General features: G+C 38.5%; 1 protein-coding gene across 4 annotated transcripts in view; it reads right to left on the bottom strand.

Annotated features, from left to right (window-relative positions):
• DISP1 (dispatched RND transporter family member 1) overlaps nt 1–21,296 on the bottom strand; it is an 88,856-nt gene that overhangs the window by 24,033 nt on the left and 43,527 nt on the right. For 3 of the 4 annotated variants that reach the window (XM_076334631.1, XM_076334628.1, XM_076334630.1), the window contains exon 2: nt 10,843–11,379. In XM_076334631.1, the coding sequence (XP_076190746.1) occupies nt 10,843–11,348 (506 nt within the window). In that variant the 5' untranslated portion in view covers nt 11,349–11,379. Of the gene's footprint in view, nt 1–10,842; nt 11,380–18,914; nt 18,956–21,296 lie in introns of those variants that run through there. The other variant, XM_076334629.1, reaches the window with a different exon arrangement.

Here is a 21,296-nt window from a genome sequence, read left to right as displayed (position 1 = left end):
TAGAATGAGATATGCATCATATTGTACGCCTTCCATTAGAACATAAAATACAAACTAAATCCCAGCAGAGGAAGAAAATCCTCGTGTTTTCAGAATGTCATTGACCCATGAGAACAATATGAATTGCTCTTAAATATCAAGCTAGCTTTTGCTGCTGTATCAGGTATAACACCTACATGCTTTATCATTTTAACAATCACTGCAAATGCTCAGACAACAAATCCAACAGATTAAGTTGCCAAAAAAACTTTTTACAAGCCTCCCAATTTAATTTTTTGCTATAATGTGTAGTTTTCCTTGATTCTAATAATGAACTCTCTCTAGATGTTTTTTAAACGTGGTGTTTTTTGTATTTGTCTGCACTTAGGTTTACTTACTTACATCTATAAAGGAAGAATAGGACAACCCACAGCAGAAGGATATTGTAAAGATGACAGAGAATCCAGTTTTCTGGTAAGTTGCTTTTTTTAAGGTTTTATTGAAAGCAAGAAAAATGCAAAGAATTTTCTTGTTCTCTCCCACATAAAATGTCAAGGAACAATCCAAAAGGATTTTAATTTTTATCTCTAGATTATCAGGGTGTGATGATCTGAAACTGCTATTTCATCTCATTAAAAAGTGTGAAATCTCAATGTTGCAGCTTTGCTTAACCTTTTATTTATGAATTATTTCTGCTATGACTATTCTTATGCATAAAATTAAGCAAAATGAAAGTCTTTATAGTAGAGACACCAAAAATCAATATGCTATTTGACAACTATATTACAGATGTCAATTCACATTTTATAGTTGAGATACCAAGCTTCATAAAGGTTCCTGTCTGCTCCTCTTGTATGCTTACCTACCTCTTCAGTTCTGAGGATCTGCTCTATGTTCATAGCAAGTATGAGCAAATAACATTGCCTTTCCGCAAGGAAAGCAGTTGTAAGGAAGGTGTTAACAAATCATTGTCCAAGTGATTCTTGCTCTATCTGATTTAAATTTAGCATAAAAGTGTATGCTCATGCACATTGGGTAAAACCAGATTCTTTGAACGGCAGTGGCAAACCTTATATACCTAACTAAGCCAAGGTTTTGCTCACTTTCTGCTATGAAATCAATATTAAACTTTATTAACCTACTTTGAAAAAGTAACACGTAGTTTTGACATCTCCCAATCACAAACTTCTGGCTCACGCCAACATACAACAGGAAAATGTGTTTCCATCAAGTCAACAGAGATGGGAAAAGGCCAATGCAATCATATTGACATCCTATACACATGTATTTTCATTTGGAAGGTATTTTGGTACGTTTAGTATCCCAATATGATTCATTATATGCTAAAATTAAAACTTCTATAAATTTATAGCATACAGATGACTTGAAATTGAAATGCTCCTATAAACATCTCCAAGGTTTGGTTCCCTCCCCCCTCCTTTTCCTCACTGCTCCATACGGATAGTATACATGCAGGAGCCCAGGATTTACTTACAAAGTTTTCAGTTTAAGGTTCTTTAGAACCTCATTTTTGCAATACTGACTTCTAATGCCTTCCCTCTTTCATCTTCAACAACTGACTAAATATTATCAACTGCTAGGAAAGCTGGCTCTTTTCCTTAATAGTGTCTACCTGATATACTTGTCTTGAATCACGTTCTCTGTTGGAAAATCTGACAGCGTACGAAGGAGCCAAGTAATATACACCCTACGAATATTTTTCTTGTATTCTTCTTTCCCTAAACTTTTCTCCAATGAGTGTAGCCACTTTTAAACACAGTTCTCAAACTGTCAATGAGAAAATTGCCATCAAACATACTTCAACTGGATTATCCCAGCTTTAAGTGGCAAAGTTTATACAGAATTTAAAGTATATTCTTCTTCAAAAGGTTTAATTGAAGCTATATATATACACATATATTCCTTTAACTTCTGAAGCACTAAGGGCAGGACCACATATAGTACTGCTTGGCAAGTTAAACAAAAGTTCTGAACTATTCAAGACAATAAAAAAGGCTTAGTAAAATACCACCATGAATCGTTATTTGAAAACAAGCCAACAGCTAATTTGGAGCAGACTAATATTATTTCAAGATCCTTCACAAGTCTAAAACCATTAGTCTTTTTTCTTTTCTTGGTAATTACAGTGAAATTAATAGAAATGTTCTGGGATTTAAATGATGACTAGAGTAGTTTTCAGCATTTTTACTGGCAAAAAGTTCCTTCCTTAGAAATATTTTATTTCAAAGCTGTTTTTATTACATTTCCCAGTTGAATGGAGCAATGCAAGGTCACGGTCACATCTTGTATTTCTCTGACAGACAGGAAATTAACACGACCCAAGAAATCACAACTTACACACAAGACAAACTCCATCCCCTGATACCAAAGAGAATGAGAGAGATGTACAAGAGCACCTATTTTTATCCAGGTATTTCTCCACAAAGGCTGAAATCCATGTTCTTGTAGGCATTAATGATTGACATTAAGCATATGTAAGTTTGACTCTGGAGTAGGGAGACTTCAGACTGTCATATATCACGCTTCAACTGGTACATGCTTCAGTCTTCCTTCCTGTGCAGATGTAAGAATTTGTGAATGTAAGTCACCGGGGGTTCGTTTTTGCTCTCAGAAAACCTCTTTTGACAAGAGAGCTTTTTTGAAGGTAGACTACAAGCCCTACAATTTCTACAAATTATTAGACTGACTATGGGGACAAATGCTAGTTTTTATCTTTCTACATATTTAATCTCTTGCAGCAAATGAAAATACCGCTACTTGAGCAATTTTGTTCTAAATTTAGCAAAGTATTTCACTTCAAACATACATTTCGGTGTTGAGTTGCTGTTCCAGTGTCTGTGAATTTAGTCACTTAGAATGTCATAGTTTTTAAATGATATAAAACAAGTGTATATTCAAAACAACTAAAAGATTTAAAAGGATTTACTAAGTAATTACACAAAGAAGGCTCTCTAACTTATGCTGACATAGATGAAAAACTGTACATACATAATGTGACATCACCTTCTGTACCTCCTGAGATTAAATCTGTTTGCTCAGTAAGCAGCAAGCAAAAAAAGGGAATATTTATTGAACATTTAAAGGTTTTCAGTATTGTAGCTAAGACCCCACAAAAGCACTGCAAGATTAAACAGACTATAAACCAGACTTAATTAAAACTGTTCAGCAAGAAGTTAGCAAAAGTTCATCCACTTGACTGAATGAACTAAACATCCTACAAACTGGAAATGTAACGCAAGAATTTTGCGGAAAGGTATCCCACTACCATCACAGAAAATACTGGAAAAGTGGGAGAAATTATGCATGTAAGCTTTTCTAGTCCAGTACATTCGTCTATTTATGATTTTATTAAAAAACCTAATTTCCAAATAGAGAGGTCAGGCTTTCTAGAATATGATCAGCACTGGTAACTTAGGATTCCTACCTGTAACTTCCCTTACCTGTACTGATCTGTTAGTGGTACCGTCTCACTTCTATTTTGCATTGATAATCAAAGATTTAAGAGATTTCTTTATTCAGCAGATATCCTGGGCAGAAATTTCATAGCAATCTTAGTGTAGCAAAATTAATGCCAAATTGCTCAGGCATCCTGTGTATTTCTCCCTTGCATTGTATTTGGGTTTTTTTTGTTTTGTTTTACTGTTCAAGCACCACTGACAACTTAAAAGCATGCACATCTATTATTACTTACTGGGAGATGAAGAAGACATTGAAATGTCATCAGAGAGGAAGGACAAGTGATTTTGAAAGGAGCTAGAGACAGAGACAATTATGGCAACTTACAAAGAGCTTTCCAAAGTCGATGTTCCTCATTCTGCACTTTCCCCTCCATCATAAGGAAGACTGAAACCTTTTAAGAAGTAGGAATACCCAAATCTTTCAAATCCCATCTCTTTAAGAGTGCTGAAACTCAGGTCACTGGCCACATTTAGTTTAGACTTTTGCTTTTTGTTGTCTAGTGTTATCGTTTCACATTTGAAACTTATCACAATCTACTATTAAATTAAAAGTGCATGAGAACAACTATACATGGTCAAAGCATTCCAACAAACTGCCATCATTTTGGCTGTTCTGCCATGGTTTTTTTTTTTTTTTTAAATACTTGAACATAAATGCTCAGTTTTAAAAGTCGTCTCAAAAAACACACCGATCAGTCCTTTTCAAGAATGAACACAGCTGATACTGGTTTTCCAGTCAATTTAGTACAAAAGAAAGGACCCATGTTTTTTACCATTTCCCTCACATTATCAGCTTTATGTCTTCTGAAGACTGCAGTTCAAAGGCCCAGCAGCTTGCTAGTTAAGTACTAGCTCTTCTATAGTTCAAGGAAAGGTGAGGGATACAGGGCACGGGAAATTCATCTTCAAGCACACACAGAACCTGGAGTTTGTAAGTGGCAGAGACGAAAGGTCAAAATACGGCCAGGCTGGTACTCAGCTGCACTCAGACCAGAGCAGGAACTTTCCAAGTCTCTCTTTCCTATTGCAAAAATGCTTCCTTCAAAGCAATCTGAAGTCTAGACAAATACTAATGCTTAATTAGTACAATTAAAAGCCTGCAAAAATCCCTTGGACTGCCTAATTAATGAGATTATTTTTCTAGGCATGTGTTTTTTAACTTGGTCAGCCACAGAATTATGAACGGCATTTATATTCCGGTCTCTGTGTGTCAGCCCTTTGCTTTCAGCTCTGTGCAAGACTAATAGGAAGCGCAGCATGTTGTTAGCATAGCCAACAATGCACAATAATTATCATGGAAAGAGTAAATGAATTAATAAAACCAGAATAAACCTCAAGGTATCACACTCGGGGATAACGTAAGACTAAAAGTAAAAATGAGTAAAATGAGAAAAAATGAGAGCACAGCTCAAATTATTGACTGCCATGAAAAATAATTTCAGAGAAAGAAAAAGAACCAGTTTGTTTGGTTGCAGGGAGTGCTCCTCTTCCACACGTGCACAACAGAGAATCCCACATTTGGACTCAGTTTCAGAAGGATGCATGAGGCTGCTCTACATTCCCTTTCCTTTCGTCAACTACATTAAAATCCCCAAGCATGCCACTGGGCTGTTAATGCTGCGACATGAAAGGGAGCATCTAGTTTGTGGTTCCCATGTGCCTCCAGCCTTTTCATTCTGGGAAACTGTTGGATAAAGAATTCCTATTTTAGCATGGAATAAATGGCTTAAATGAGAATAGAGCCAGAATTTGTATTGTTTCCATACAAATTACCAACACACAGGAACTCCTGATCTACAGCACAAATCAAGATATTTGCAACACCCTGAACACTGAACGAAATGATGGTTTAACAGCTTTTGCCTTTTAGTTGCTAAAGGTTGATAAAAAGTTTCAGAAACAACCTTCGAAAATCTGACCTAAAGGATTTAAGATATCTATTTTTAATCTTCCTAGTGGAAGGGAGTAAGTCTCTTTTGTTAATCTATAACACAGAATATGCATATGTATTTTGTACAAAAGACATTAGTACACATTTCATATAAAAAGCAAAAATAAAAGTATCTTTTAATGCATCAAATACCGCAGAAGCTAACAATTTTCAAAATGGAAAATATTTAGATAGGTGGAAAATACTTCATTTAAAAAACTCCATGTAGGAGTTCTTCTGAACAGTTAATGTTGCTGAAATGAGAATATTTGAAAGTACTGTATACACATGTATACATATAATCAGCTCTGCAAGCCACACAGAATGTACTAGATAACAATTATCCTTTTCCTGGAACCAAGCAGGGAGCTGTTTCATAACAAAGTCTTGTTATTAAGATTGGTATTTGGCAAACATTCCCTTGCTTTTTGAAAAAACAAGAGCTTTTTATTTCTTTCTGGTTCTAATCTTTACGCCAAGTAACTAGAAGGAAAATATGAAATGGGTAAGAGGCAGCTATAATGTTCTATCCTCACTTCACAGCTTTTTCATTTTCATAGATCTCCTCTTAAAGTATTAATTAAAAGTGTCAGTATTCAAGTATGTCTGCAATACTGTTCAAACTGTGTGGCACAGAACTCTCAGATACAGCAGAACTCAGAATCCCACAACTGTCACATAAATCTGCAATGCCAAAACAGTTCAAAAGGTGGCTTAAATCTAACTGAAAGGAAGATGTACAATAAGTCTGAAGATATTAACGCTTTACCAGTTTCCTGACTGTGAAGTACTAAGGTTTTTGCCTTGCTTAGAATATAAATTGGTCTAGCAAGCAAAAACTTTGAATCCAGCAATTCAAACAAACTAGCTTTGGGAGCTAAAACCTCCAAACTAGGCTGGTGGGGGATGAGGAGCAATTTACATATACCCCAAAGTCTTAAACCTTAGTCAAACTAATGATTCTGTGAGGTTTTAAACTGATTTTATTTTCATGTTCTAGCTTGAGATGACTGCATGATCATGGAGAGATCATCCCACATGTCCTTTTATCCTGTCTTTTTTACCAGAGAGAATTCAGATGTTTTTCAGAACAGTTCTCTCTACTTATCTGCTTTAGCCAAAAGCATTAACAGTGTAGTCTTGAAATGTAAATAATAGTAGGTGATACAGAGCAGGTCTACGCTGAGCAAAGAGTACTTGTACGAATTTTTCATTTTCAATATTGCCAAAGTGCAAGCACTACATGCACTGGCAGTTTGGAGCAGTTTCCTTATCAGCAGTACCATCGGTTCATTCACAGCTCCCTGACCTCTTCTCCCCTACCTTTTGTCTCTGAGTCCATAGACCTAAGTTTTCTAAACTGTATCTCCAAAGAGAGATTCCAAAAGAGTTGGCATCAAGATTGGCAAGGATACAGGTAGCTTTTAACTGGTGTTTTCCCATTAAAAGGTTCACACACAGGTCTGAGAGAAGCAATTCAATTTGGTACCAGAAACAACAGCCATGCACAGCACTATCACCCCATGCTTTCCACAACCCTGAGACGACTTACTGAATGATCTCTGCACATTCTTCCTCTTCTGCTCCTATTTACATCCATACATTCCTATATAAATAATAGATTTTAGAAAATACCAGGAACGATTTTAAGAGTTTTCTGGTTTTACATTTCTTTACGGTAGTGTTTAGTTCTGCTAGAATATGCAACCCTTCATTATTTATTTTATCCTCCTTTCATCCCACTAAACATGCTGCTGGGCTGCAGTTTTACTCTTCCCTAGTGACCCCTAACTTGGTGCTTCTAGTTGTCAAGCATCAGTCTTCATACTTCTTCCAGTTCTTCACATTAACAAGCCTTACTTGGTTCCTCTTCCTCATTTCTACTGTCTACTCGCTGAAGGTTGCTGATGATTACAGAAGCAGATGGTAGCAAAGGAAGGGCAATAACTACCCACCTTTCCAGTGGCTTTAAGCCTCACGGTTTTCTTGAGATACATAAGTGCATTCAGTCTAAAAGGGTTACTTCAACATGAGCCCTCCAAAGGGGCAGGGTGGAGAAAAATCTTCCAATAGTACCTGAAAAGAAGAACTAATCATACCATGCTCCAAACAGGTAAGTTCAGAAACCGTTTGTCAGAAAGCAAATCAAGTCCTCGGACAATTGCATTCTGATATGGAGAGACGGCTAGAATTTTCCAGGGAGTGTTTTTGTGGTCAAGATATTACGCCCACTAAAAAAAGAAGTATGAACATGTTTGAATGAATTACATCTTAAATATGTGCACAAAATAACACAAAAAAACTTTGCTCAAGATCTTCTAACCTCAGAAAAATATCTAAAAATCATCAGAACCATTATGACCAACAGTTGACCTATTTTACCCACTTTTACAATAGATTTTTTTTTTGCCACAATTATGTTGTAAACCACCGACCACTAAAAATATTTTCTTTTATGCTACAAGCCTTTTTCACCAATCTAAAAAAATTACCAGTTCCCGAGACATTCAAGTTACGGTGTATAGATGACATTTGCATGTAATTTAGTTTCAACTTCAAAGCTGAACACACTACAAAATTCCAGATCCAGCCAGCTTTAAGAGGATAGGACAAGTGTGGCATTATTTCAATCTGTCTTCTTTATACACTCCAATCTGCAATGATATACCAGAGCCACATTCCTTTAATATTAGGTCACTGACAAATGTTAAGCCTTGGGCTTCAAAACCTGACAAAACCTGTCGTGCTGAAACAATTGGTTACCTGCCCAGAGCTGTAAGCATTAGCGATACAGTTTGCAAAAAGTGTTCGCCCCCCTCTATCACATCTTTTTCCTCCCTCTTAAACTTAAAACTATAACAATATTTGAATGTTTTTTTCAAAAACACAAAGAACCAAAATGAAAGCTAGTTTGACTACACACTGAATTTAATTAATGTATCGTATGAGAACCTGCATTTTAAATAACCCTGTTAAAACATGCGCATGTTATAAAGCTGGATGATTTCCAAGTAGCCTTGTAAGAAAAATATCTGGAGAAGAAGCTGTCGTGCAGATTATAGGCTCAAAATGTAATAAAATTAAAGTGTGGAACAAAGATCATGTAAAAATATCACACACCTAAGTGTTACTCTTCTGTGTACAGAAAGTTAACTGAGCCTGTAAAAAATGACTATGCATTTATCACCTATTCTCTTTAGCACTGCAAAGTAACTACTAATGAGACAGTTTGCTTCTTCCTGAACATATATCCATCCAGCTGCAAGGTCGCATTCAGTTGCTCCCTGTTTTTACCGTCTACCAACATGTCTTCATTGAGAATGGCCTCTCCATATGATAAACTACATTCACAATGCAACAGGAGACTATTACATTTAGACACACCTTGTAGACTCTTCATCAGAGAGAAAAGTCATCTTTGGTTCCATGCTAATAACACAAGTGATACAGTCAGACATACGCATTGTCCATTAATGCAGCCACGGCCAGCTTAAGGAGTTAAAATGCATACAAGAGGTCCAGCTTCCCCAACATGGCATGGGACCCGAGTCCTATTTACCACATATTTAGAGCTAAAAGAACAGGTAACAGCAAGCAGAAGCTAGGTGGCTTTTCAGAAGATGGACTCATTTGATTTGATGACCTGTGAGGCATATTACAAGTATCTTCTTGCTGAGAAAATCCAGTTGCCTTAGCTAGTAGGAAGTCCAGAAATGAAACAGTAACCACTTGATAGGGATATGTAGAGTATGCTAATGCATATAGTTGAGTTAATAAGTACAGGTGCTTTAAAGGTCAGATTGTATCCTTATTTTGACTGCTAACAGTAAGATGAACATTTATCATAAATCATTATTTATAATTTATGTACAAATGTACACCATGGTGAGGAAGTGCAAGATGAAAAAAAGCATCTTGGCTAAAGATCCTAATCAGAGCAGTTCAAACAAAGTCTTCGTATTTGTGAAGTGCTATGGAAGACATTATTTTACCATATCTGGTAGAACTTTTCACTGTTCTTTTTTCTAGACTACTGACAGAACCACAGATTATGGATCACATTTGTTCCCTTCCTCAAGACTATGGAATATAGATGAAGTTTAACAGTCCTGCTGCACAGGAAGAAAAACAGTGAAATTAGTGCATCCATTCTGACAGTTTGAAAATTATGAATGACTGATTCTGTAATGGCTCAACCTCCTGCATACGTTTGCATACAAAATTATATAAGAAGTTTTCATCTTTACTTAACACTTAAACAAGTATGGGGTGGAAAAAACATGTCTGATTGTAAGCAGTTCCAACAACTAAGATTTTTTTTCCATTTGTAAGAGGAATAACTGGCAGGGGAAAGCTGATTTGCACTTTGTATTATTATCCTTATTTTCATCTGCTTTCACCTTAAGGAAAAAAGCTTTATTCACTTTGGCTTTTTCCACATTACATATTTGTCCCAGTCTGATATTCTCAGAAGTTTAAAATTAGTGTGTCATATATTTCATCAAGACAAAATCATTATAACCGACCAAGAAATACTTGTAGGTCCAAGTTTTAGAGCAAGGATGCAGATGCTGGATGATAGGGAGAAGGGTAGCTCTTATTACCCTGGTGAAAATTCATCCAGTTTGGTTCAATTACAATTCCGAAAAAAAAACCACCTTGCATAAAAGCTTTAAAGTGTCTTAGTGCAACGGGGAATTTGATTTTTAGAAATTGCCTCCTGGACTATTTTGTGCAGGACCAGCAGGCTGTAGAAGATTTTCCTTGTGATTGTTGCTCCTTGTAGCTGGGACTACTGTCACTGGAACTCCAAAACTAACAGATACAAAGAGGCAAGTTTGCATGACATGGAGGATAGAAAGGATTAAAACCTGGAACAATCCGAAATTTCTCAATCCTAGCACAACTTTGAAGTTTAGCAGATACATACACTGAAAGACATGGGGGCAGCTCACTGAAACAGCTCGTCTGACAAAGAAAAAACAGCCAGTACATTTATGAACAGAATAGTTGAAAGTATTTTTCAGCGCATCTTTTTGAGGAAATACGAGTTTTGATTAGACTTAGAACAGACATACCAGTTCTTTCAGTGCTGTCTTAGCTATCTCTGTATTGGTTTGCTTCACACAATGTAAGCGTACACCTTGTCTTGTAAAAGAGTTAATGAGCTTCCAATCAATCCCCAAGAATTAAAAAAAAAAGAAAGCCTTTTTCCCACCCCCCAGAAAGAACGAATTCACTTCAGGAATATTCATGTAGCACAGCAAAATTAGTTTCCTGACTTGGTTTCTTCTTTTAAAAAAGTTGGTAATGCACCAAAGATTAACATGTAAAAATACTGGGGAAGAAATTCTGTTGATCTTCCTTTTTGATATTCTGCTTTTGTAAGAAAATGGAATAGTTATGGAAAAGGTTACCCATACTGAGAACTAACAAATAATGCAATTTGCTTACCTCATCCTGGCTATATGGTGCTGCACAGGCTGATGCTGAAAATGGTCAGGCCACTGATGGTGAAGGCAGAAGGATGGGGAGGGCTGAAGACAGCAGGCAGGCTGATATATGGGGGTGTGTTTTTGGCAAATAGATGCTGAATACTCAGTATGTGGCTGCATGCAGCACGAAGTCATAGGAGATGGTGCTGAGCTGCCAACCACTGAATGACATTCTTGCTTGTTATTATGGCTACTTAAAGAATGATGGTATGGACAAGGGTGGCAGCATTGCGACAACATCTGCTGAGTTCTTTGGTTGTCTAAAGGCAGAAAGGATGGTTTGATTGTACCATTAAGTTGCAGGCAACCATTTGGACTCGCTTTTGTTCTTGGTGTTTCCTTGGATGGGAGTTGTTGGACCGTGACATCTCCGTCATTAGCTGCAACGATACCTGGGCCAGTAGCATTTGACAAGATGCTGCCATTGCTCAAAACCACTGAGTCACTGACATTGCTCATAGCCATGCTCCAATTTCTTGGTGGATATGTGATGTTCCTGAAGAAACAAATAAAGCAAAGTTTACAGAGCTGCAGTGTTTTCAGATGCTCAGAAATAACTTTAGATTAAAATGAGTAAAGCTCCCCTCATCTTCATCTTTCACAACACAGGAAAATGGAAAGGAGTCACTCACACACTGTCAGGAATGGAGGACTCTCACTTGTTCAACAAAGTTAAGAGTGAAGTTACATAAATGCTCAGTGATTAAGCCGAAATATAAGTCTAATGAATAGACATTTGATAGTCTCTGGATCACAGCTAACAAGTAATGGTTGAGATGCACGGGAACAAGATCATTTTGCACAAGACTAAGTAATAGCCACTATTTATGAAAACAGATTTTGGTATAAACTGTGTAACCATCCACACCTTGCACTGCAATTTGCTTGTGTGCTTTGAAAGCCAGCAGGAGTCAGGACCACGCAGCAGAGACTGTTTAATAATCATTAATGTGCTGGTTTCAGTAACCTCCTTTCCTATCTCCAATTTCTATTGAAAACAAGGCATATTTATATTTTTTAAGAAATTCTTTTAAAATGCCTTATTTAAATAAATCAAGCCACTCCAGCAGACGCCTGTCAAAATTTTTGGATGGTAGACTAGGTCTTTAGCAGAAGCTCAAAATGAACTGTTACAAATACTAAAAAGATACCCTGGAGGTATTTAAAGACATGTAGATGTGGTGCTTAGGGACATGGTTTAGTGGTGGACTTGGCAGTGCTAGGGTAATGATTGGACTCGATGATCTTACAGGTCTTTTCCAACCTAGATGATTCTGTGATTCTAAGATAAAATACAACCACATGTTTTTCCCAAGCTTAAAAAAAAATAATCTCAGGATTAAATTACTGCTGATTGAGAAGCTCATGCTTCTGAGAGACACGTATTCCAAAGGCAGTTAAGAAATGCACTGTGCTGTAAATAAAGGATATTAAAGATTGTCTTCTACAAAGTCTTGTCTTTTTCAAGCAAAATGTAAAAAGTGAAAACTATTAACACTGGAAAGGTGACTGAGGAGCTTGGCTCAAAGTCAAAACCTATCTATCTGAGGTGCTTGCAGCACTCAATTTCCCCCCGTGTTAACTATAATCGTGTTTTAATAAGCTTTGAAAATAAGTTGGAGATTATTATTTTGATAAATAACACAAAAGGTCAAACATCACACTTAGATAAGAATTTGTTTCCCAAGTTACATGGGGAGGAGGGAGGAAAACGAGGAAGAAAGAACACTAATTATGTACTATTTAGAAGAATAAATCAACACTTGCTTAAAACATAGAATCAGTTAATTACAACTGCTTTGGCTAACTTAATGTTACCTTTTTGATACTGAATTTAATCAACAACATTCCAAGTCCAAATTGCAAGGCTTGCATTACAGACACTGAACTTTGCAGAAAGACACAACATACAGATTAAGACAGATAAGCGAGGAAGTTTCTAACTCGTTTTCTTCTCCAATACCTTTGCTGAGTGCTCAGAGAGCTAAGCCTGCCCAGCCAGCTGAGCTATTTAATTGCCTGAATGCTAATTCTGAGCAGAAAGTGCTTTGCAGAGTGGAATGCTACCCCCGGCAGCCCCCCCACGCAGCATCTGCCCTAGACATAGCTAAATCCTTCACTTCTGAAACAAAAATTAATCCTCTGCTATTTGTTCTAGATCATGTGCAGAGCCAGATGCCCTGGGAAATCACTTTCATTTAGACAACCACTCAGAATGGGAGAATATGCTGCTCGACGAGCAAATTTTTTCCAGCCTCCAATTCCACACATTCCTGCCGAGTACCCCCTCCCCTGGCCCAGGCAAGTCAAGCCCATGGAGGACTTTCTGCTGAGCAGAGAGAGTAAATTCAAGTGGCTGGCTAAACTTCGTTTCAGTCTGAAGAGACATATTAGTTATGTGAAATACTGCTGTGTTTGAACAGTCTGGTTTTCTCTCACACTGTAGGCAGCTTCAAAGCCTGCTGAAGTGGACAGAGCCAGAGCTGGACATCAAGGCAGAGAAAGCTCCTCTCAAGTCGTCTGGCAGCATTTTAGGAATTTCTCACTGCTTATTTTCACATTCACTCATATAAGAGACAGGCTGCGTGGTGATGTTGTTACATTTCTGTTTCTAAGTTAGACACATCCATGCTTGAAACTGCTGTACACCGATCAAAGTTACTGTTCTGCAGACTACTATTATAACTGAAAATAAAGTATGGAGACACTGCAAATATCTAGCCCTTCAAGAAGACAGATGCACCGTTCTTTTTGCTTTAAACCCAGGACATCTGCAGCATGCAGCAATTGAGATAACAAGATGTAATTTTTAGTAGCTGTTTCAAATCACTTTACAAAGGAAACCTTGCATTTACACGCAAGGCACACATGTGCCAGACAGAGATGCAAGCTAACTCACACCCACGGAAGCTGGACAATCCCAGCACAGACACACAGGCTTGGGACCTTCAGCGTGTCTGTGCCCCTCATGAACACCGACACAGGAATTATAACTTTTGTTCCAGACAGCCCAGCAGCCTCCATTTAATATGATCAAAGATAAAATGCTTTATTTTCAACTGATGTAATATTTACCTGCATGCCTTTCAGTTTAAACACAATCTTCAGAAAGACTCTTTAGAAACTAGTAAATTCAAAGAGAAGCCAAAGATGATCATCATCAGTACCACAGCATATAATTGTGCCTTTGTTCTCCTTTTGAACAGGCTACTCAAGAGCTATCTCAAGCTATAAAAATTTTAACAGATCAAGCTGATTCTTTCTTTCTTCCTAAGCCTTGAGAAACTATCGAGTTCTGTCCATTTTCATGGAGTCTTTGAGCAAGGCAATGGAAGCACCTGCTTACCTTGAAGTTCTTTCAATGCCATATTAAAGTAAGCATGTGTAAGGTAGCCATCTGATTAAGTATTTTATTCAATCACAGTTAAGAAGAACTGGGACTCAAACCCATTCTCTAGAATATGAGTTGGGCTGTATTTTCTCATTTGGTTTGGTAGCTTTTCTTTTTTTAAACAAATGTAAGATGGTTGATGTCACTTGACAAGTCTAACGTTATCCAAGTTTTGTTTCACTCATGTTTGAAGGTATGAAAAATTATGTAGCATGGTACTTCATTTGTGTCACGCTCTATACAAGCAACTGCAATTCCACTGACAGCAAAACTGCACCTGCAGCTATTGCACCAAAATATATCTTTAGAATACACTCTTATCTCTCTGTATTTTGTCTCCCCTACCACAACTGCAGTGACTGGGAACATACTGTGAGATGTAATGGCCCAAGGAAACAGTTAACTGAGAATCTCCCCTTTAGAGGATGCACAAACAGGCAAGCTAAATGAAACAAGTAAAAGCACAGTAAGATTTTAATAGCATATGGACCTGGAAAAACAAAGAACCTGATCATCATGAAAAAAATCTAAACCCAAGAATTTTTCAAAATGCAGCTTTTAAGATTTCTGAATTCTTTCAATGCTGAAAGTTTATTTTTGCTGCATTCCTCAGAATGCTTTAGGATTTAGTATCCCCCAACAGAGTGAGGTTTTTCAGACTTATTCCAATTTACATCTGAAGGTTTTGAAGCAATGGACAGGACAGGTATTCTGAATAATGAGGTTGTAAATAATACAGGTTTTAATATAGACAGTCCTACTTAACAGAAGATTAAATACAATTAGAAAAAGTATTAACCTACATGTTTAATACATCACATGTAGGTATCCACCTCTCCAGCTGGACACACAGTGTTTTAAGCAGTAACATCTATTTAGAAATTATGCCAGCTGGACTGCTAAGGAAAGAAAACTAGAATTATCTTTAATTACTGCACGCCTGATAACAGTAACTGCTAAGAAAGCACTTTAGCCATGCAGTTCAAAACAACAGCTTGGAAGAGTGTCATATCTGGAAAGTACCACGGTCTGTAGAGGCAATGTTACTTAGTGACAGTTTTATGGAGTAATCTCTCTATTATTTGTGGAGCTAACAATGAACACAGCTTAGCCAGCAGACATCTGCCATCTGCATTGCAAGCCCTTCAGGAAATAAAGTAATGCTGTACCACACTGAAACTATGTAGGATTTGGTGTTCCCTAACTGGCATGTTCTTTTTAGACCTGGATTAAGTTCACCTGTTCCTTTGGCTGCAACTGAAAGAATTTTTCTTCACTTTAAAGTTTCTTTAAAAAAAAAAAGACTTAAAAAAAACATTGGTTCAACAAATCACATCTGGACTCATAATGCCTGCAATTGAGAATGACAGAAGTGCAAAGTCAAGAGGGAATGATGTAGTGGAAATTTAGTATAACCTAGTATATTAGTATAGATAATTTATAGATCTTTAGAAGATGACAGAAAACAGCTAAGTTAAGGGTTGTTTTAACCATGTAAGAAAAAAATTCCCCAAAATCTGTACATCGCACTAAAATAAGCTGGTTATAAGACTTTACATTTTTCATTTAAGGCAGGACAAAACTCAAATTTCATTTAAAAGTTATCTAAAGCCTTTCAGCTGTAGTCAGCATCGCGCCACTCAGCCAGCTGAACCAGTCCAGGTTTTCTGGACCTTGCAGACCTGTCAACTACAAAGCATCGTGGTTCTGAGATGAACATGATGTCTGAAGTAACAAAAATGTCTTTTCATGTCAAAAGTTCATCTAAAACATTTTGATTCTAGAATTAGTGCATTCTTCAAATAACCACATTTAACAATCTCAGTGCTACCTATTAAGTCTCCTTCCAGATGAAATTTTATAATGGACTTGTAGTCCCTTAAGATGCTAAAGTTTTTTAATGTGGCAAATGGGTTACATGGTCTCAACCTGTAAACTCAGTTAAATCCTCTCCAGACTTCGTTTGCTGTGCCAGCCAGTACACAGCCACTCTTAAGAAGGGTTTTCTCCTCCTTACATCACCAAGATTCTTTGCATCTTTGCTTTTTCTCAGTGCTCGCAGGAGTAACAGGTGGTGCCTGGTGTTTGATACTGGGTTTTATGGGAGACATCTAGTTATCTATCATTGCAATGGTCTTTAGCAAGTCAAGCAGCTTTTTAATGTTTTATGGTTGTTGATCTCCATTTTGGCTCTCAGCTAGACATTTTTCAAATTCTCTAGCTCTTACTCCTATGTGTTCATATGCGGTGCTTGGTTTCTCTCAATACCCCGATTCTTGCTTTTCCATTTCAGCTGTTAACCACTAGGTCTTTCCTGAAAAACTTTCACTATACAAAATACAGATGCTTACTAGAACAAGCCTTCCCTGTCCTTTCCACTTCTTTCCCAAGTATTTAAAGTATATTTTAAAAGTATGTATTTCATCTTCAAGAAGATTCTCTAATTCTTATTTTACCAGCACACCAGTTTAGGTCACATACTTATTAATGCAACTGCTTCACTCTGAGGATTGATACAATGTATCTCCTATTTTTGAGAAATGCCAGTACGGTCGGTTTATTTTCTGCACAGTCTATACACACCCATTTTCTGAACTAATGTTTCCCTGTTAACGAGCAGATATCTAAGTACTTTTACCATGCAGCAGTATTTATTACTAATAGACAATTACGAAGCAGAAGAGATTTTCCGAAGGGAAATTTCCGCTCCTCCATTTTGTAGAAAGTGTTTCAAAAGCCACCTAGCCCCTTCCATCCCCCTCCGCAGCCTGAGAGGTTGAGAAGCTGTCCCGTCCTGAACCTGAGACACCATGAGTTCATTTCCTGCGTCGCAGGCTGGCTCGGGAATTGCAATTCCTGTGACAGGGAGTTTCCGGATGTCACCGTGCCAGGACCACAGCTCATGCCACAGATGGGCACTAGCGAACCAGGGTTGCCAAGCTGGCACATGAACTGACCCACCAGCCAACAGCTGTGGGGTGAGGGAGCTGGGAGAGACTGCAAAGGGTGGGAAATAGAGCATTCTCCAGAACTTCAGGAACAGATTTTGCTTTGGTTTTAAGCTAAAGTTACTTCTCCTGGCACAAACAGTAAGACAACAGCAGACCATTTACAGAAATCATTTGCATGGCTTCGACTAAAGAAATCAATTGCAGTGCTTTAACTACAAAGTCTTTTTTAAAGTCATAATTCATAATAAATATAATTAAACTATAGATAGAAACAACAGCAAGAAGCCCTGAAAATTCTCTTCCAGAAGTTTTGTATAATCCTAAAATTTTATTTAAAAATAACTTAAGCATATATACATAGGGGAAATAGGAGAAAAAATATATTAAGAAAATTGAAAAAAGCTTCAAATACTCCGAGTTTTGGAAAGCGATACAGCTACAAGCAGAAATGACTGGAACAAAACATACTACTTCAAGAAAAAACGTGCATAGTTCTGGAAAGCAGGTATACCTCAGCACAGTGTAAGAGCATGGAAAGCTGTTCAAAATAAGAAAACCTCAAATATTGCTTACAACTGCGACACTGTCATCACACGAAATCTTATTTACACAACTTACTGACTTCCATTACCATACGAAAGACATTTAAGTTTTTGTAACTGCAAATATTCTGATCCAAAATAGCTCTAATCCTGCTTACACAGAGGGGGGGGGAAACCAAAATATGTCTCTCTCTGGATGTAAAAGGAGTTACCCGCGTTGAAAATTCCACAGGTTTTTACTTCATCATGCTGTGGGATTAACATTTGAATTATTACAGCTGTAAAGGGACTCAAAAGCAATACTCTTTAGGATACAGCTCCAGCTATGCCTCCCGTCATCCTGACTATATTAGTGTTACATAAGAGGTTAAGAAACCTCTCAACCATCTGTTTAGAAGCAGGTTTTTTGTTTTCTGATAAAATTTAAAAGCTATGTTTGAACATCCTTACGGAATCTGTTACTAATAATAGCATTTTCTTCCTTCATATTTTAATAGAAGCACTAACAAATTTTACAACTGCTGTATATTAAACAGGCAAAACACTCGGTGAGAACGCCGGGGCACATCAAGCAGGTATACACCAGCAGTCACACCTATTTGATAAACACAGAGCATTTTTTGCATTTAGCTACAGAAAATATAGCAAAACAGTTTTACGCTAGCAGTCCAACAATCATTTTCTTCAAAAGCTAAACATGCAAGAACTGATTTTTTTTCCCCGCTTCGTTTCCCAAGTGTACGTTGGTTTTAAGTCTCCCATTTGCTGAGCCGCACTCTGAAGGCCAAATGATAAACCCCGTATACCACTTCCATAACAGCGCATCTGCTGAAATAGCTGGATCTCGAGTCGGGGGGGTGGGTGGGGGGTGTTTTTCTTTCTCACCAGCTCTTCAGCGCTAGCAGGGTCCTGTTCTAAGCTCTCCAGCATTTCTACCCAGCTGTAGTCTTTTACAAGCCCAGGAGCCTACTTGCATTACAAAGTAGCATTTTAGTGTAAATAAACTGAAGGTACACAATAGTCTTAGTTAAACCTACATCCTAACGCTTTCTGAAAGCCCGAGTTGTTTCAGCTGTAACCTAAGATACGCTACGGGAACGCACGGCCAGATTTGAAGCAACCCAACGTAACACTTCTCAACGCTTACCAGACCCAAGCCGGAGAAGATTAGCAGTAAGGAGAAAGCAGCCCCCTCTTGTTCCAGGTATCCCCCGCCTACGCGCCCGCTCTTGCCGCAGCCGCACCCGGGAGCCGGGCCCGCTTCGCCGCTCGCCCCAACAATGGCCCCGAGCGGGGAGCGCCGAGCCGAGCCGAGCCGAGCCGGCCGCTGCTGCTCCGCCGCGGGGAGACGGGGCCGGGGCCGCCCCTCCCCGCGGCAGGTCAGGGAGCTGGCAGCGACCCGCCGGCTCCTCCCTGCTGCCGCGGGAGCCCCGGGGCCGCTCCCCGCCCTCGGTTCCAGCCCCCTTTGATCTGGTTTGGTTAAGGCTGATCTGGAGATTAGAGCCGCGCTCTGCAGCTTCATCTGCCTGCGCCCACTGGAGCTGTGGGACCTGCAACCGCGGGGCGCCTTGCTCTTGTTCGAGCTTCAACACACGTGCTTACCTGGGAAGCACAAGTGGCATCACCTTGCCACCAGCGGTTTTGAAATGGAAAGAGCTGAGGAAGGCAGGACGCTGAAAACAGCACCGAGTGTCATTTGGAGTGTTTTCCAAACTCACTTCAGTCCTCATTAGTTCCTGGCAAACATGTCTCGTCCCCCAGCCCCAAGCTCTTGACTTCATCGTTTAGCTGTCAGGCATTTCTTACAAAGTATCTCTGCGTGCCTACAAATCGCTGACACTTCAACAACAACAAAAAAAAAGACAACTTGGAAAAACAGGGCTTTTCTCCCCACCAGGTTTTAAGATGCTTGTAGCTAAAATGCCTTTTCTTGAGCTTCCTTCACACCTGAGCACTTGAGGACCTGGTAGTCCAAAAGTGAACATCTCCACATACTCCTCAGATCAGTTTGTATTTATAAAGTCTTTTAAACAAATGTAATTATTACAGACCATTAACGCAAAAAGCTGAAAACTCCAGAGCAGAGAAGACAGCCTGGTCACAAGTCAAAACAAAAAAACAGGGATGGCCAAATTCTGGGGATATTTAAACCCTCAATTCTAGGACCTCAAGAATAAAGCAGCAGGTCATGTTTACAAAGAGCTCAGTATTAAGGTGGGGAACACTATACTCGCTCAATTTGCAGAGCTGTATTAGGAGGAACTTTTTAAAATACTACTATGGGCAATGCCACAAGCTGGTCTCAACCTGCCTTACCAGGGTATGCTCAAACTAACTACTGAACCTCACATGCTCACAAGCCTCATGTTTTGGGAGGCGACTCCTGGTTTTTCCCTCAGCTCTGGGTATCTCAGATGCAAACCTCAGAACTGGCATCCTGCTGGGGCAGATCTTATAAACCAGTCCTGACACTCCGAAGCAGGTCATAATCCACCTGGGACTGGCTTTTTAGAAGAGCGCTCTTTCTCCCCCGCTGAAATACAGGAGCTCTGATTTCAGGGCCAAGTTCAGCTGTTTGTAGCAAAAGGAATTTCTCATCCACAAGCACCTTTACTCTTTGTAAAGCAAAAAAAATCTTACCAACGGAAACACTGGCGCTCAGTTTACCTCAGTGTGACCTCGGAATTATGCATCCTAACTCTGGTCCAAGTTTTTACGCAAGGCAGCTCTTCCTGCTCATTGGATCTGGTCTTTAACAGGTGGCGAGAGACTGTGCTGCTTCCCCACTTCTAAGGGGAAACTTTTTTTTTTTTAAACCAATGTTCCTTGCCTTTCTCACTATTTATTGTAGTATTGCTGTTTTGTTCAAAGCAGATAACTTTAAACCATAATTCAAAATGGAAGCAGGACTATAAAATGGTACTCACTTTCTGAATATCTGAAATGCATAATATATACCCAGAAGCGTCACAAGAATAATCTCAAAGCTACTTTTGCAAAGTCACAAAGCTCTAGGTATTTTTGAAAAACCTATCTACTAATAAAAGTATTTCTTAAGTATGTAAATATTACTGTATATCAGTTCACTGCAGATACTGTATCACTTGTATTTGCTAACCACCTCAAAGAAGTGACAAAAGGCACATATTTGCTCACTGCTTTGCTATCTAGAAGGAAAAGTACTATAAAAAGCTAAAGGATTACAATCTATTAAAGCTCTTAGATTATATGTACTGCACAAAATAGCATTACTACATCTTAGCACATCTTACTGCAGCTACTTTGTTCCCAAGGATGATAGTAAAATGAATGTATAATGTATGTTCATAGGTTATGCTTAATAAAATCATTCCTGTGCAAATTGGATTTAAATACTGTATCATATATTTGAATTACAGACTTGTAGTCAATTATTGCCTTTACAGTATCTGGAAAAGCAAACTCGGCACTGCGAGTGCTGAGAAACCTTTCCCCCATGCTACGCTCTATCCCCGCAGCGCCTTAATTGTCCAATGTCCGCTCAGCACAC

Source organism: Aptenodytes patagonicus, chromosome 3, assembly GCF_965638725.1.
Source record: "Aptenodytes patagonicus chromosome 3, bAptPat1.pri.cur, whole genome shotgun sequence".
Taxonomy (NCBI): domain Eukaryota; kingdom Metazoa; phylum Chordata; class Aves; order Sphenisciformes; family Spheniscidae; genus Aptenodytes; species Aptenodytes patagonicus.
The sequence above is the reverse complement of the archived record's forward strand: the minus strand, read 5'-3'. Positions and strand labels throughout refer to the sequence as shown.